Genomic DNA, 14,847 nt, shown 5'->3' on the forward strand with positions numbered 1-14,847 from the left:
GAGAATCCTAGCGTCTGGCTATGTCCAAGTTCACCGGATTGAGAAAAGGGCAGGTCTTCCATCTTTAGTGCAGTTCAACTCACGTAATAAAAACAAATCAACGGACGACCTAGCTAACGCCTGTATTCCCTCCACGGGCTCCGCAGGGGCATGAAGATTAGCAATTCATGTACACATGTTTGTTGTTTAGCAAGCGTGAACAATTCGAATCGCGGCCTAGCACTTGTTTATGCGAGAACAAGTACCGCTGCACGATTACGCACGATTAGTTCCGACTAGCCGCAGGTCGTGTACTGTACATCGCAATTCAGGAAACGAAAGGTCGGTTTCACAGCGGAAGTGAAGGTAATGCTGTCAAAACCGTTTGAACCACGAATCTTCGTAAAATTCTTACATCCGCTAAATTTTCATTATTCATAAACCACGAATGCAACGAATAACGTAAGACCAAGAGCATCCTCATACATTTTTTTTAAGGCGCTCTAAGGTATCTGACGCAGCGAAACGACCTGACTGTACATTTTGAAGTTATCCCCATTAAAATGTGCGCACTAGGCGCAAGCAAGGTTTAAAGGATGATTTAACTGTGATTCATCCCTTTTGCTGAGTTCTTTATCTAAACATTTTTTGATTTATTTTTCTTTCTCCCAGCACACAGCAAGACGTGGTTGCACAAGATCGCATGATTTTCAACTAACGTTTACAGATATTGCACTTTTCACCTCTGTTTTCAACGTGTCAGAAACAGACGGTGCACGAATGGCAGTTTCGTCAAATTGAGCCTCACGTGCATCTTCTTTTCTCACATTTCTTCTCACAGATGGAGGAAAACACAAGGACAAAATGCTCCTACTTTACGTAGACATCAAAACGGGAAACCTGCGCGGAGACAAAGCAAAATACAAAGCTGGCGTCAGTCTTGCTGAAAACCTCATACATCACCTGTGGGGTGAAGGCAAGTACCAAGCAGTTGCCTTAAGCTATAGTTTCGACAGCTTCACACCGCCTGTGTGGCAAGCGTGCTGTTCGTCCCTGACCTCGTTTTTTTTTTTTCATTTTCGAGATGGGAGGTCGTTAGCTAATCACCATTCGCTCAGATAGTCATCGCTAATCTGATATTTTCCTGTGTTTGGCTCCTAACGTTATTACCGGTAATGAGTACTGTGTAGTACGGTGATGTAGTAAGAAGATAAAATATTTCGGGTCCTTCTCTTTTTTTTTCACTCTTTACATATCTTTATTTTATACCTTGCGAGGGATACGCAAGTGCAGTCTGCGCAGGTCAATTGTGCAGCAAGGCGGACATCACGTACATAACAGTTTAGTGATTAAGCTATTAACGGACATTAGCTAATAAACTTTTTTACCTTTGATCTCACGGGCCAACATTATATAAAGCAAAAGAACGCCGTCACCATAGAAGTTAAGCCAAGTTTTATTTTTTTCATTGGCGATGACATTGGAAACAGTTAACGTAAAAAAACAAATCGCATTTCTTGCTGGTAAAGCTGACTTCCCGCACTGCAGATTTTAGAACATCATCGCTGGGCGTTTTATTGCCGAAAACGTCAGCTTCGCTGCTTCTACAGCATAAAATGTGCAATCAGTTCCCGTATTTTATGTATTATACGTAGAAGCGACGCCGTTTTTATAATGTGAACCGCGGTTAGTTAAGTTTAAGTTAGAAATGCGTCTTTTTTAAAGTGAGATGCTGCAAAATATACTGCTGATAAAAAAAAATAAAAACGCGAGAAGATACCACATCCAATGGTCGAGATGACCTGGGAGTGCCGGAGCCTGACCTCCCGTTCTGGAGAAGTGTTCGAAGCAACATGCGTAAAGTCTTTGTTTTCTGCTCCGCCGGCCACAAACGTGGTCATACCAGTGTTCGACGGCTGAGCGCATCAGGGGACAGTGCACCGGAGCGGTCTACTAGGCAGGAAGCAAAGGTAGCAGCTCTTACGGGCTTCTCCGCTTTAATATCTCCAGGAAAGCTGCCGAAGAGCGTTGTTGTGTGCCATTGCAAGATAGCATCTTTTGAGCTGGCTGGATGGGGAAAACTTTTCCAGGAATATTATTCTGAAAGCAATATTACGACCGCCAAAGCGGGACCTCGGATGGCCGCATCTACGCCGTGAAGATGAGCCGTGAAGAGGCATAACTACAGTCCCCTCATACGAAACTCCGCCTGACATGACACTTGAATTCGCGTTACCCCTATGCTAAGGGCAAAAGCTGCCAACTAGGGTCGCTCCTTTCGTATGGCAGGGTCATATCAGAATCAGCACGCAAGAACAATTGGCATTAGTTAACCCTACGTGACTCAGGCAAGTCCATAGGACTTGTTTGAAGGGTGACATCATATGTGGGCTGATAGCTTACGCTCTCGCGTCATAGCCTTAAAGGATGAGCTTAAGTGTGCCCAATAGTGTAGCACCTTACACTGATAGGGCGTGATAGGGGAATAATGAAGCGGGGAAAAGAAGCTTCGCCGTTGCTTTCGCAATTCAACTAGGGTTAACCAGAGCTAATCCATAACAAGACTTCTTAAGGTGCGCAGGTTTGCGCATTTATTTACTGCGATTCTAAATATATCCTAAATCCGACATAATGACCCAAAATTTACATAGAACAACGACACACTATGCACTGTCCCAGTGCACAACTTGTCTCCATTGGTTGTCATCGCGACTATCGGTGAACTGAAAAGCTTTACACGAAAAAGAAAAATTGTATGCCAAAGAGGACCAGGGAATCTCGCCAGGTAGCTCATGTGATCGAAGTGGAGCCACTGGTTAATTATAGCCAAAAAGGCAATCGGATGTTAAAATAGCCGAGCGAGCTAATGTCGACGTCCAAACGGACGTGATGCCACGCAACCGCTGGACGACGTGTTTCGAAGTCTGCAGTGAAAACGGGCTAATAAATGGTCGAGATCGATCACAAATTGTACAATAGGTGTTAGATAATTAAAATAATATACACTTATGTCAAACGATTGCGAGGAGGAGGAAGCAAGACTAAATAGAGACGGGCAAACATTTCCATAGTGAGCGCCGCCGGTGCCCCCATGGAGCCTCTAGCAACCGTGTGCCGCCGTTGCGCGCTTCTACCAACGGTGACGTCTTGGAGAACTGGCAACGCGGCACATCTAAGTGCGTTGGGAAGGAGGCGCGCCGGCGCAAAAGACATCGCGGCCGCCCATTGCTGGGCAACGTTAACAATTCGCCACTTGATGATTACTGCCCAGCTTGGTACACAATGTCGTGAACAACACAGCTGCTATCATAATTTCCGCAATGTGAAACCTCTACTAGTGGCGCATCATATACTGTGTGTAGCATCAACGCTCAGGCTTACGCATTTCTCCAGTGCAGATCATGCAGCCCTCTCTGAATTTTTAAAAGGTTGATTACCTGATATGAAAGACGGAATAAAGTAGAGGTCAAGAAACCTTCGCTAGAGGGTGCAATGCATTCATGACTCTTAAAAAGCGTTCACCTGATTTCAATTTGAACAAACGTTTGCTTGTTTGTTTGTTTGTTCTTACATTTTTTTATCTAGGTCCGCTCGGATGCCGCAGGTTTGAGGGCTATGTTCTGCCGAAAATCCAGATCGCGTTTGCGATGAGATTAAATATTCATGATCATGCCCATTGTAAAAGATAGTGTTCAGTGGACACGAGAGTGAACTTCTTATTCATTGCGAACACTGTGAAATCACTAGGCTACTTAACCAGACCGCTGTCAGGAGCTGCGAATTTGGTAGTAGTGCTTATGAGATATGTGAGTGTTTACGTGGTCGAGCGCAGCACTTCTGAGTTAACTTGTTAGTTAAAGGAACGCTTTATATGTGGCGCGGACTACACATAGCGTATATCTTACGACTGTATAAAGATGAGTATCTGTGCGATAACAAATGTATAAATTGATTGGTGATTAGGAGAGCAGCAAACTGCATTACGTGAGCAACTGTCTACAAGGGTAGCCGCTGACGGAAGCATAGTGTTATCACGTTATACATTTAGGGGCGCAGATGAAGTTTGTAAATTAAAGCGGAAACGGTCACAATTTCTCTTATAATAATGAATTGAAACATGTATTTCGGCAGTACGAGAAATTCCCTGTCCAGAAAGAACCCTCAGTTCTGAGCAGGGTTTAATTTCAAGGATAAATTAAAATATAAGAATAAAGGAAACACTTAGCTACCACCTTAAGGACTACGACACGCCATTTCTATAGGGGAGAAAAAATAAAACAACGTGCGTAGCAACTTGCTTCTCTGCGCTGCCGGAGCCAAATGGCCAGAGCGAGGACGGTAATGTGTTTTGGAAATACATTACGAGGCACTCTGTCGTGCGTCAGTGGATGCAGTCATCCACGCAGACACGGACGTTGTTACATCTTGCATAGTGTGATCGCTTACTGTAATCAGCCACCATGCGCATGCCTACACCGCCTTGACAGGGACAGATAGCGCTACATGCTGGACTGCGGCACGTAGCTTTGCCATGTGACTGTTGGGAGTCGCGCTATACTGCAATGAAACTTTGGCACTACAGAGAGAGCACCTCCTTGCGATTATTAGTGGGTCGGCACAATCACTAGCGCGCGACCGGTTAGCTTCTCGCTTTATGTATACTCAAGAATGGCCACTTGCGCACAAGGCTGGTCCAAGTTGCTGACTACCGCTTCACCAGCTGCGGAGTGGCTCCGTGAACCTCACCAGGTCTCGTGGTGCGTAACATCTAGCACCGCACTACCCAAATAAAGATCTGCGTTTGAACAGGTGCAACCTGTCGTCGCTGCATCTGTGGGCAATGCGGAGACGACGTCGGTTTTTCATGGGACACAAATCAGCTATGCCACCGTTTAAAACCTGTGGAGGCTAAGAGGAAGATAAATTACCATTGCCAGAGGGAACGAGCCGAAGCGCCACATCAACTCACCCTGCGAGGTGGTAAATAGAGGGAAGGATGGAAAAAAGAGGCAGCACTGTGTGCTCATGAGATGTATTAAATTGTTTTTATTTAGTTTGTCACGTGGTGGTGAAAACGCGGTAGGTGATAAACAAACACTAGCTTTGCATTGAAAAGAAACTATTGGGCTGACTTGCGCCCGCAATAAAACTTAGCTACACGGTGGCGGCGATAGCAGCAAACGTGCTCCTGTGGTCGAATTACGAATGACCGCAGAATTCGACAGCTTTCAATTTATGTCGGCAAACAACCATCCACAGAACCGGACGAAGAAACCAGTAAAATTCTGGAATGATGTGGCAACTGTGCCCTTTTGCTGCGGTCACTCGACAAAATTTCCGCGCATCCCATGCTACAAAGTGATAATGCCGCCTCTCATGACATCGAGCATGGAGAAGATTGTTCACCGCGCTACTATGATGAGGCCACCTGCTGGTGCTCTCGAAAAGAAGTAAAAATAAAGATTTCAGTGGCTCATCGCCGTATAGTTTAAAGATCGCATGAAAGAAAATTTACTAGAACTCTATGGAATGCGCGCTAGCATTACCTATCCTATTAGTCCTATCTACGGAGCAAAATGTTCTAGGCTAGCTTCCTTAACCCTGAACATATTGGCGATCTAGTGTGGTGCTCATCATCTGCTCCCTTAACTCAGCGCAAAACAAACAGCAAAGAAAGCAAGTCACAACGTCGCCCTACTGCGACCCGAACCACTTGCCTCACTACGGAGGGTCCAATGAGTGGGCCTGCCTAGCAAACACCGATTACGTCATCAGGAAAGAAGCGCGTAGAGACTCCTCGCCCTGGGCGGGTTGAGAGAGGTTGTCAGGAACATTTAGTAAAAATATTTCTATATTACGAGTTTTTGGAGTTTCACATGGATATTTTGAATTTAAGTGTGATATTATGGCCATCTCTATGAATTGCTTAGAATCAAATATTACCGCAAGTAAAGTGTCAGGGGTCATTTAATGTCTCAAAGCGATTCCGGCAATGAGGAACGTCATACTAGAGGGCGTGAGAAATATGACCACCTGTGGTTATTTACGTGTACTGATGTCAAGCAATACACGGGGGCCTTGTTTTTCGCTTCCGTCCAAAAGCACCAGCCTTGGCCGGGATATAACCCGCATTGGGGGTTCAGCAGTCCAGCTCCCTAGCGTAGCCACCGGAGGAGGATGGGAGGGGTAATAACACGACAGCATTGTCGCCGCTTCAGTGATGAACGAGGAACTGTTTAGCGTCGGCGCAGTCCTCAGTTTAGCGTGAGGAAAATCAGCATTGGTATAATCGGTTTGACGTCAGAGGTGGACAGGTAGAATTGATAGCCAAATATTGCGTGGTAAAGATAACTCACGATGGATGTGATGGGGTTCGAAGACCCGGAACTTGGATCCAGAGTCGCACGCGCAAGCCTTAGGCCAGCAGTTATGTTTGCCTGACTTATTTATAGCGGGCATTTTTGTTCTGTGGTTTCACATCGTGATTTTATCCCGGTTATATTGTCCCAATTTTTGTCATTCCGACCTCATAGTGCATTTACGGCTGTAACAATCCACTAATCGCTCTTTGGAGCTCACAAGCGTCGATCCAGCAGTGCATCGCCACACTGTGAGAGGATCACTGCTTCAGTAGAGTTAATCTTTAGTTTGCCTTTATGCTGTGTGCCCTGAATGTAGTCTTTTGTACTCTATGTTGAACAACGCGTCCCTCAGTGCGTTTTTATATTTTGTAGAATATAGTGTAATTGGAAAATAAGTTAACAAAGTTTATATTGGTTGGCTAAAATTTACCGAAACTGTTTGAAAGATTATTCTCAATGTGCTTTAAGTCTTGCGTTCATTAACAGCTGTATGTCGCTGATCGCCTTCGATAGGATGAGCATTATATCATGCAGATGCTAGCGATGAAGTGCTACAGCTAGTATTTACGCTGAAAACAAGTCTCCTTTACGTTCTTTCATCAGCTAATTCCAAGCGACCTTACTTTTCTTTTACAGTAGGGAAGCTGTGTCAAGTATGTGTCAGGCTCCTATGAGGGATCGGCTCTGCGCTTAGCTGCAGCTGAATCCTGTCTGTGTCGTTCATGTACAGCCTCAACCTGCGAGTTCTCCTCATGTGATATCTCTAGTAGACCGTGTGAGGCGACGGGAACATTCGAGGAGAGTATGGAAGGCAGCAAAAGGGCGTCGCGCCACCGCATTGTCCGCTACTGTTCGCTGTGTGTCCGCTTGATGGTTGCCAGATGCACTGCGTTATCACCTACATCTCACGTTCTCTCTCCCAATGCGTTACTCCACAAAACTCTGCGCACTGCTCAGCAGTTGCGGTTCATTCGATCCCCTAACTTTTTTGATGTTTTATAATAATAATTGGATCACGTTAAAGGCGCTGTATTTGTCACACCTGTTTCTGTGGATAACTTAACCGCGCTATAAGCAATGGGAGGAAGATGAAAGTGAAAGCAGAAAGAGAAAAAGGGGTGCCGGTAGTGGAGGGTTCCGGAGTATTTACGATCACCTCGAGATCTTTAACGTGAACTGACATCGCACAGTACACAGGCGCCTCTTCGTTCCTTCCATCGAAGTGCAGCCGCCAGTGGTTGAGATCGAACCCGGGTACTCAAGCACAGTAGTCAGGCATCTTAAACACTGCACCAATGTTCCGGGCTTACGAAGTTTTGTGTACCTTTTTTGCAGTTCCTTCAAGTCGCATGGTGAATGTGCTGCTGTCGATCTACACGACGGCTGACAAGGAAGTCTTCAGAGGGGCACTGCATACACTGGCGTCGCGTGATAACAGCTCTGATTTTATTGACCACGTGGGTAAGATTACCATTTTGCTTTTTCAGCTTCTTTGCACAACTGATTCTTTGCTCTCTTTTAATTATAAGAAGTTCGAGGTGGAGAGAAATATATCAATAAGAATGAAATAAGGGTATCTGGAACAGAACATCACATTTCAAACGAGACAAAAAATTCAGCAGCTGGTGGCCATTATTGAATTAATTTGCCCGCTGTGACAAAACTGGGGCATTTTGAAATTACATTGCGACCGATAAGCTGGTGTCGATGCCTTTATGCAGTGACGGCGCTATGGGTGTACTTTTTTTCTCTCGGCAAGCTCCTCCGCCTACTGTGGTTGCAAGAAAGACCTTATAACGAATTTTGGGGATAATCACTTCATATGCTTGCCTGAGAGAACTGTGACTCATGCTCGGCCCAGGACACACCGATTCGAACAACGCATTTTTTATATTAAGTTATTACATTCGGTATGTAACTATAGAGCGTGGCAGGTTGTATCGAGAAGATATAATGTTTAGGTATAAACATCTTCAGTAGCAAGTGCGCATGGCTTAGAGGTCCTGTGGCAATGATAGCAACAAATTTTTGTCTTGTTGCAATAAAAACAATTGCCTAGCTAGGCGGAACATACCAGAAGCAAGGAACCACAACCACCTAGAATGAATGCATATTGAAACTTTCTAGTACCCTCAAACAAGCTCTGCGTTTACCCACCAGACGGAGTACGGATGAAGAGAAGGACGCGGTTAAATTATGCACCCTCTTCACATTCCTTGCGTGACCACTGCTTTCATTGCATCCACTTATGCAAAATAAAATTCCGCGCATCCCAGAAATTCGAACAAACTCAGATACATGTGTTTCGGGTGAGTGTTGTTGCAACATTCGGGTGTCTTTGTCCATATTGCTCAATTCGTTCGAACAATGAGGTAACAATCGTACCTTCGGGATAGTTAATTCCAACAAGTAGCTATTGAAATAATTGGGCACGTTGGCTTTCCCATGCTATTGCTTCGAAAGCAGAGCATCCCAACTGTAGAAAATATGAAAACAATAAACTTCACGGTTTAAAATCCATTTCGAGAGCGAGAGTTGACAACCGCTTCAAAAACAAACCGACGCAATCTCAGCCGCACTCAGAGATAGTTCTAGGACTATGAACTAGATACAGGGGAACTATGTTCAAGAGGGTGGAATATGCCCATTGAACCCGCAATATCAATCTCTGAACAAGAGACAGCTATTGACCACGGTTCGGGGAACGGGGAAGTAAGGTAAATGGTGGTGTATTTGATGAATCAACTTTCGTCTTTATCACGACCTTCAAATATGCGCGTTGGAATTGTCTCTTGCACAACAGGAAGCAGGTCACTCTGGCTTCCATATGGCGCATAGAAAAGTTGTGTTGCGATGCTCGATCGTATCTGGTGTGCTAGAACGGTCATATTGCCATGACAAATTTGCTCAATTTTGTGCCTTCCTTGCGAAAACATGTACAAGATGCTTTAGGTGTGTTGAACCTAGTATCTGCCATTGGGTTCATGTGTTCTCTTTGGTCGTTTCGTGTCTGCCGAAAAACGACTTGTAAAGTATTACGCGCAGTTTCCGCTGCGCTTCCTATTACTTTGTTTAGAAAGATTTCTTGCGAAGGAATAATCGACTTTGGTGTTGCATCACATAACATACACTTGCCTTTGTATTTTACGCTGTTACGGAAGAAGTGCATCATTGCTGTGCCAGGAGGGTCTGCTGCGAGTATTTTAACGGGGATTTATGTCAGTAGGGTTGGCAGAAAATTAGAGTATGAGGCGTCGTATTTTTTTTCTTTTTTTGCCGACTCCATCCACTTGCGTGGCTGCAATTTTCCTGTCCTCTCCAGTATATCCCAATGCCCATACAATTTGAAAATTTTACAATGACCTGCATTCACCTCAGCCTTCTCCTGATTAGTTAGCCACCGCGTCGTCTGTCGCTGGAAACGAGAGCGCTTAAATAGCTGGTGTATGAGTGTCTCAGGGTATCCTGCTCTTCAATCCTAAATATTTCTTGTGGCCGTCGTAATGCTGCTGACGGCTCCAGCAATGCAAGCAATTCGGCATGTAAAATTCAGCCCCTGAGTAGGTGGCATGTAGGCTGTCCCTTATATTGGGGCTCTGGCTCATAGACCCATGCCAGAAGCGTCAATATGTATGTTCATCTGCCTTGCCATCGCCATTCCTTTCTGTAAAACCTGGCTGGCCACTGTTTCGTATACTAGTATTTCGTTGTGGCCTTAAGTTCCGATATCTACAGTTCCCACTAGTGTCATGTGTTTGTCCCCTAAGGACATCGGTGCCTTTTGGTTGATCTGCTTGTCTCGTTACATGAACTGCTTCCCGTAAGTCATGTTTTCTAGCCGGGGTCGCACTCGTATTTTTATTTTATTGATCATGTATCGCATAGCTGGGGTGGTTAAAAGCGTAAGCAGCTGTTCTTTGCCCATACAGAATCCTGCTGACCAGAACCGCTCTAGAAAGCGTTTGGTACATTTTCCCACGCCCCACTATAGTGTTTTCGCAGCTGGTAAAAGACCTGTTCGCGAGTTTAAAATAAAAACATAACTGTAAACATCGCTCAGAGCTATGTGCCTTAAAGTGCAACCCATAACGTGGTTTTCACACTTCTTGCTGATCTAAGCCGTGCTGCTTTATAAGGATACGCCATAGTAAACGGAGCTTACGTTCACAAGAATACCTTTCCCTAAACCTCTCACGCCATGAGCAACACTTGACTCTCTATGTGCTGAGTGACTAGGGTGCTTTGTGCCATCGTCGATCTTGCCTGTTTTCGTGTGTGGAGTGGCGCGTTAGAGGCTGGCTGTGCGTCTAGTGACATGCAGTAAAATCGCACTCTCGCATGCAATTCTCTACAGTGTGCGATCTTCTCCCCTCCACTGCCGCAGGCTTGGACGTAAGCGGGACCAATCTCCTATCTACGATTGCGAGCATGTACAACGAGCTCGGCGTGGCTCGCCATCGCTGGCAAGGGGACGGTGCAAACAACCTCTTAATCAACCTCTACCCGACGTTCAGGATGTCCTTCATCACGGCTCGACGATCGTACGACCTTTCGGATCAAAATTACGTGGACAAGGCGTACGTCTGGACTGCCGACAACGCCTTCACGATCCGTCGATTTTTGAGGTGCCAATTCTTGCCTGTCACGATCGTCCGTTAAGCATAAGTGGCTCTAAAGCCGCAACGGGGCTGCTCTTTGCTGGGCACAAGTTTCATGCAAAAGGTGCATTCCAGCACGTAGGCGTAAAGCCAGAATATATTTCTATATAATGGCAATATCAAACAAACAGTGTCCATTTAAACGTTTATGCGATAAAGATGGGAAAGTCGTCACGTATATTGAACCTCAAGTTTACAACTCATTCAATACATGAAACAGTGTAGAAACAGGCAGTTCACCGAACTTCGTGTTTTGTTCACCATTCTAGGGTTGAACTAGGTCGTCTGCGCGGCCTTGGACCCTTGCTGGTAGCGTCAGCGCTGTGAAAGTGGTTGAAGCAATGAGGTCAGAATTCTGGAAGACAGCTTATTGTCTCGTAGTCATTCTACGGGCCACATCGCTGCTATTCGGCAAAGCCTACCTACATAAAAAACCCTATCAGCGAATTTAACGGATTGCAAAAAGGCATTGAGCAAACCTAGTGTACGTATCTTAATTTTATCAAGTAAATATCAAGTAAATATATTGTGTTCTGGCAACAGGAGAAAATATCTTGGAATACAGAATGACTAGTTCAAATGCATTGTAAACTGCTGTTTCAATGTCCCAGCTTATATAGAAATTCTTCATCAATATCGTAGTTATCGATACAAGCAATACTTTGCGATCTCCTCCTATTTTCATATTTAATGGTTCTACTGTGCATCGTTTGGAAGAACCTGTTTAAGAGCAGACATTTCCGGACGCTTTTCTGAACGAAGCGTGAACCTACGCCTAAAGAACGCATTCATTATTGACAGTAAATGACGTTTACTTTATAGCGACGCCCACATATTACTCACAAGGGTATCTATAAGGAACAGGACTTCTAATGGCACCTCCCAAGGCCGCTTTAAATGCTTATAATATTTACATGGCTTCACGCAGCGGCGCGTTTTGCGGGAAGTACTTCGGTGAAGTAGTTATTTACGCTTAGATATTAACAAAACTGAACTTATCTAATTGTTTAGATTTGAAAAGAAAAATTAGCACAAAATTGGTTAGAACAGAAGTTAGGGATGACATGAAAAAAGTAAAATCTTGGCGCACCAGAGTTTCCGCCGCTACAAAAATATTGCCAGCTGTTTTTTACTTGTATGTTTTATCCAGCTTATTTGGTGCTTCCGAGAAAGCGTATTAGAGAAGTATGCATTTATATTTTCTTTCATTTTGATTTCGTTTTGATTATCTTTCATTTCATCAGGATGTGCATGTGAAATAAAATGAATAATGGTCGACACGACCGCACTAGTCGGTGTGTCGCCGATAATAGCCTTGCTTCTGCAGCTTTGTAAAGAAAATAAATGTTAACGAAAACTACAGAAGACGTAGAACTCCGATCACTAGTGACGAACACGGCCGGTTTAGTTGGGGTGCAACAGATGGTCAGCCTACTAATGATGTATTTACTCGGGCAGGGACGTAAGAACCATGCTCGCGCCACTTTCGTTTCCCAGACCAGATCACTAAAAATAAATCTAGTTACTTATCAGGTACATCGTAAGGCCCCTTTATTCAACAGCATTGGCAGCTTTCCGACACTATGGTGTAGGTCTGATACACGATTAAGTAGTTGATTTCATCGGAGCGTCCTTTCGGGGCTAAATTATTGTGCCATTTCGTATTACCTGTGTCGCCGGATGCAGTAGCATATGGTTTAGAAGAAATGAATTTAATATAAAACGAGTATTAGTAAAATCCAGTTCGGCGAGATTTGAAGCGTACTAAGTTCCTTACGACGAAACGGACCAAGAAATGTTTCCTGGCAAGACAGCTACTTAGTCTGCAACAAGCATGACAATGAAGTATAGAGACCTGGGCTATTTAAGGCATGCATTTGTTCCAGTGTTGTCGCGAAGTCAAACGGCGTTATGACAGTGAAATCCAAGCAGGCTTCCCCGAAGTGATCGCCTCCAAGCAGCGTTAGACTACACGTCTTGAGTGGTTGGCTTTTTCGGGCTTTCGTAGGATGGAGCTCTGGAAAGTCTCAGTAAAAACAAGTTGTTTACCTCCTTGAGCCTACGGGGGCTTTTTTGTTTTTGGCAGATAGGGCGTGTTCGTTTTCTAAAGCGTTGGTTACACAATACAACATCAATTTCCCTGCGCTCGTATCAGCATCAACAGAATGCAACGCGAAGCAGGTACTCACGGCAGGAAATTTAGTGTTTGTATTTACACGATGCTGCATTCCTTTTCGGTCTGAGCGGGATGGGCAAAATCAGAGAAAAAACTAAGACATTTCTGCATGTAGTAGAAGCATATCATTAATACAAATAACATTGAAGCACTAATCGGGACATATGTAAGCCATTTTGATTACATCCCTTTAGCAAACATATAGCGAAACACAGCTGGTTGAAGACTCTCTTAATTGTCAAAAACATTGTCAGTGCAAATCTAGAAGTTTTCAATCATAAAAACATTAACGGCCAGTGAATTCTAATCATTGATTGTTCCTAGGAGAAAAAAAAGTTTTGTAGGTGTCGCTTCTGCTAAATTGGGGCGATAAGCTGTAATTGTGTATGTATCTTCTTTTTCGAGTTTAGAAAGGTGTGGCATAAATTGTTGCCGAGATTCCGACGTGTCCTTCCTTCAGGAATGTAAATTAAACTCCTATTCTTACTATCTTTCGCCGGGTGCACAGCTGTTTTATTTGGTTGGTTATGAGGAGCTACCAAGAATCAGAATTTCGGCCTTTATTACAAATAAAGCACACAGCTCGCCTTAAACTATTTCTACCCGTGCGATGTCTTTTATTTGTGAGTATCACGCCCATTCAACGTGTTCAAGCTTTGGCCGATTGACAGATTCATTAGCTTTTTTTTTTTTTCACGTTGCTTGGCGTACCTTTTAACTTGTCCCAAATACCTGTTTTTTTCTTTCATTGTACATTTTTGGAAAACTTTGATAGAGCGCAAACACACACGACCACTAAGGACAAGAGACGAGACACAAGCGCCACATTGTACATTTATTTACACAGCAGGTATGGTTACTCCAGGTAGCTGCTTAATAATAACAACGCCTAAATACTTGTATGTTTTTACTGCAGTCATAGGCATATTATTGAGGGTGTAATGTTCAGAGGCATCTTCTTTCTTGTAATAAGCATGAATACTGTTTGTCAACGTTAAATTACATTCCCATTTGCTACACCAAAAGGCAACATCGTTTGAGGTTGTATTTATCAGTGCAATTGGTCTCAACAAGAGTGAATTTTCCTTAAGAACATACAATCACTGGCAAAATGGCTGACATAACATTTTCATAACAAAAAAAAAACAAGTCGTTTATATAAACCAAAAACAATAAAGGATCATACTCTCTTGCAGCACACTATAACTAATAGGTGGTGGGGAAGAATATCCGTCAATCTCTGCATGCTGTATTTTGTGTTTCAGGTAAGCAGCGACCCAATTTATTAATAGCGCTGGCACTCCACTGCTTTCAAGCTTCAGAAGTAGTTTACTGTGAGCAGCCTTTTCGAAAGTCTCGCTGAAACAGATATATCACGTCCTTGTGTCGGCAGTTTTCTACTACTGAACTAAAGGTGTGAATGGCTGTAATAAATTGCGCAGCTATTGAAAATGTTTCTGAAACTGTTCTGGTATGGAGTAAGAGCTGAATTTGCATTTTGAATGTCTATTATATGATTTACCATTTCGTGTTCGATGAGTTTGTAGAAGATAGAAGCTAACAAGATTGGACGGTGGTTTTCTACCATTAAGTGGTCTCCGTTTTTGTGAGTGAGCATAACTCAGACTGGGAGCTAGCCAAAGGGAATGAAACGGAGATCAATGATTAATAA

At 43.9% G+C, this 14,847-nt stretch overlaps 1 protein-coding gene across 1 annotated transcript in view; it reads left to right on the top strand.

The window, feature by feature from the left end:
• LOC146177984 (dermonecrotic toxin SPH-like) overlaps positions 1 to 14,847 on the top strand; it is a 36,077-nt gene that overhangs the window by 11,279 nt on the left and 9,951 nt on the right. The window contains exons 3-5 of the mRNA XM_084580688.1: positions 821 to 955; positions 7,677 to 7,802; positions 10,726 to 10,966. Of these exons, the coding sequence (XP_084436814.1) occupies positions 821 to 955; positions 7,677 to 7,802; positions 10,726 to 10,966 (502 nt within the window). The remainder of the gene's footprint in view (positions 1 to 820; positions 956 to 7,676; positions 7,803 to 10,725; positions 10,967 to 14,847) is intronic.

The sequence above is a fragment of the Amblyomma maculatum genome, chromosome 10, assembly GCF_055883805.1.
Source record: "Amblyomma maculatum isolate TAMU_Amacu chromosome 10, ASM5588380v1, whole genome shotgun sequence".
Taxonomy (NCBI): Eukaryota; Metazoa; Arthropoda; class Arachnida; order Ixodida; family Ixodidae; genus Amblyomma; species Amblyomma maculatum.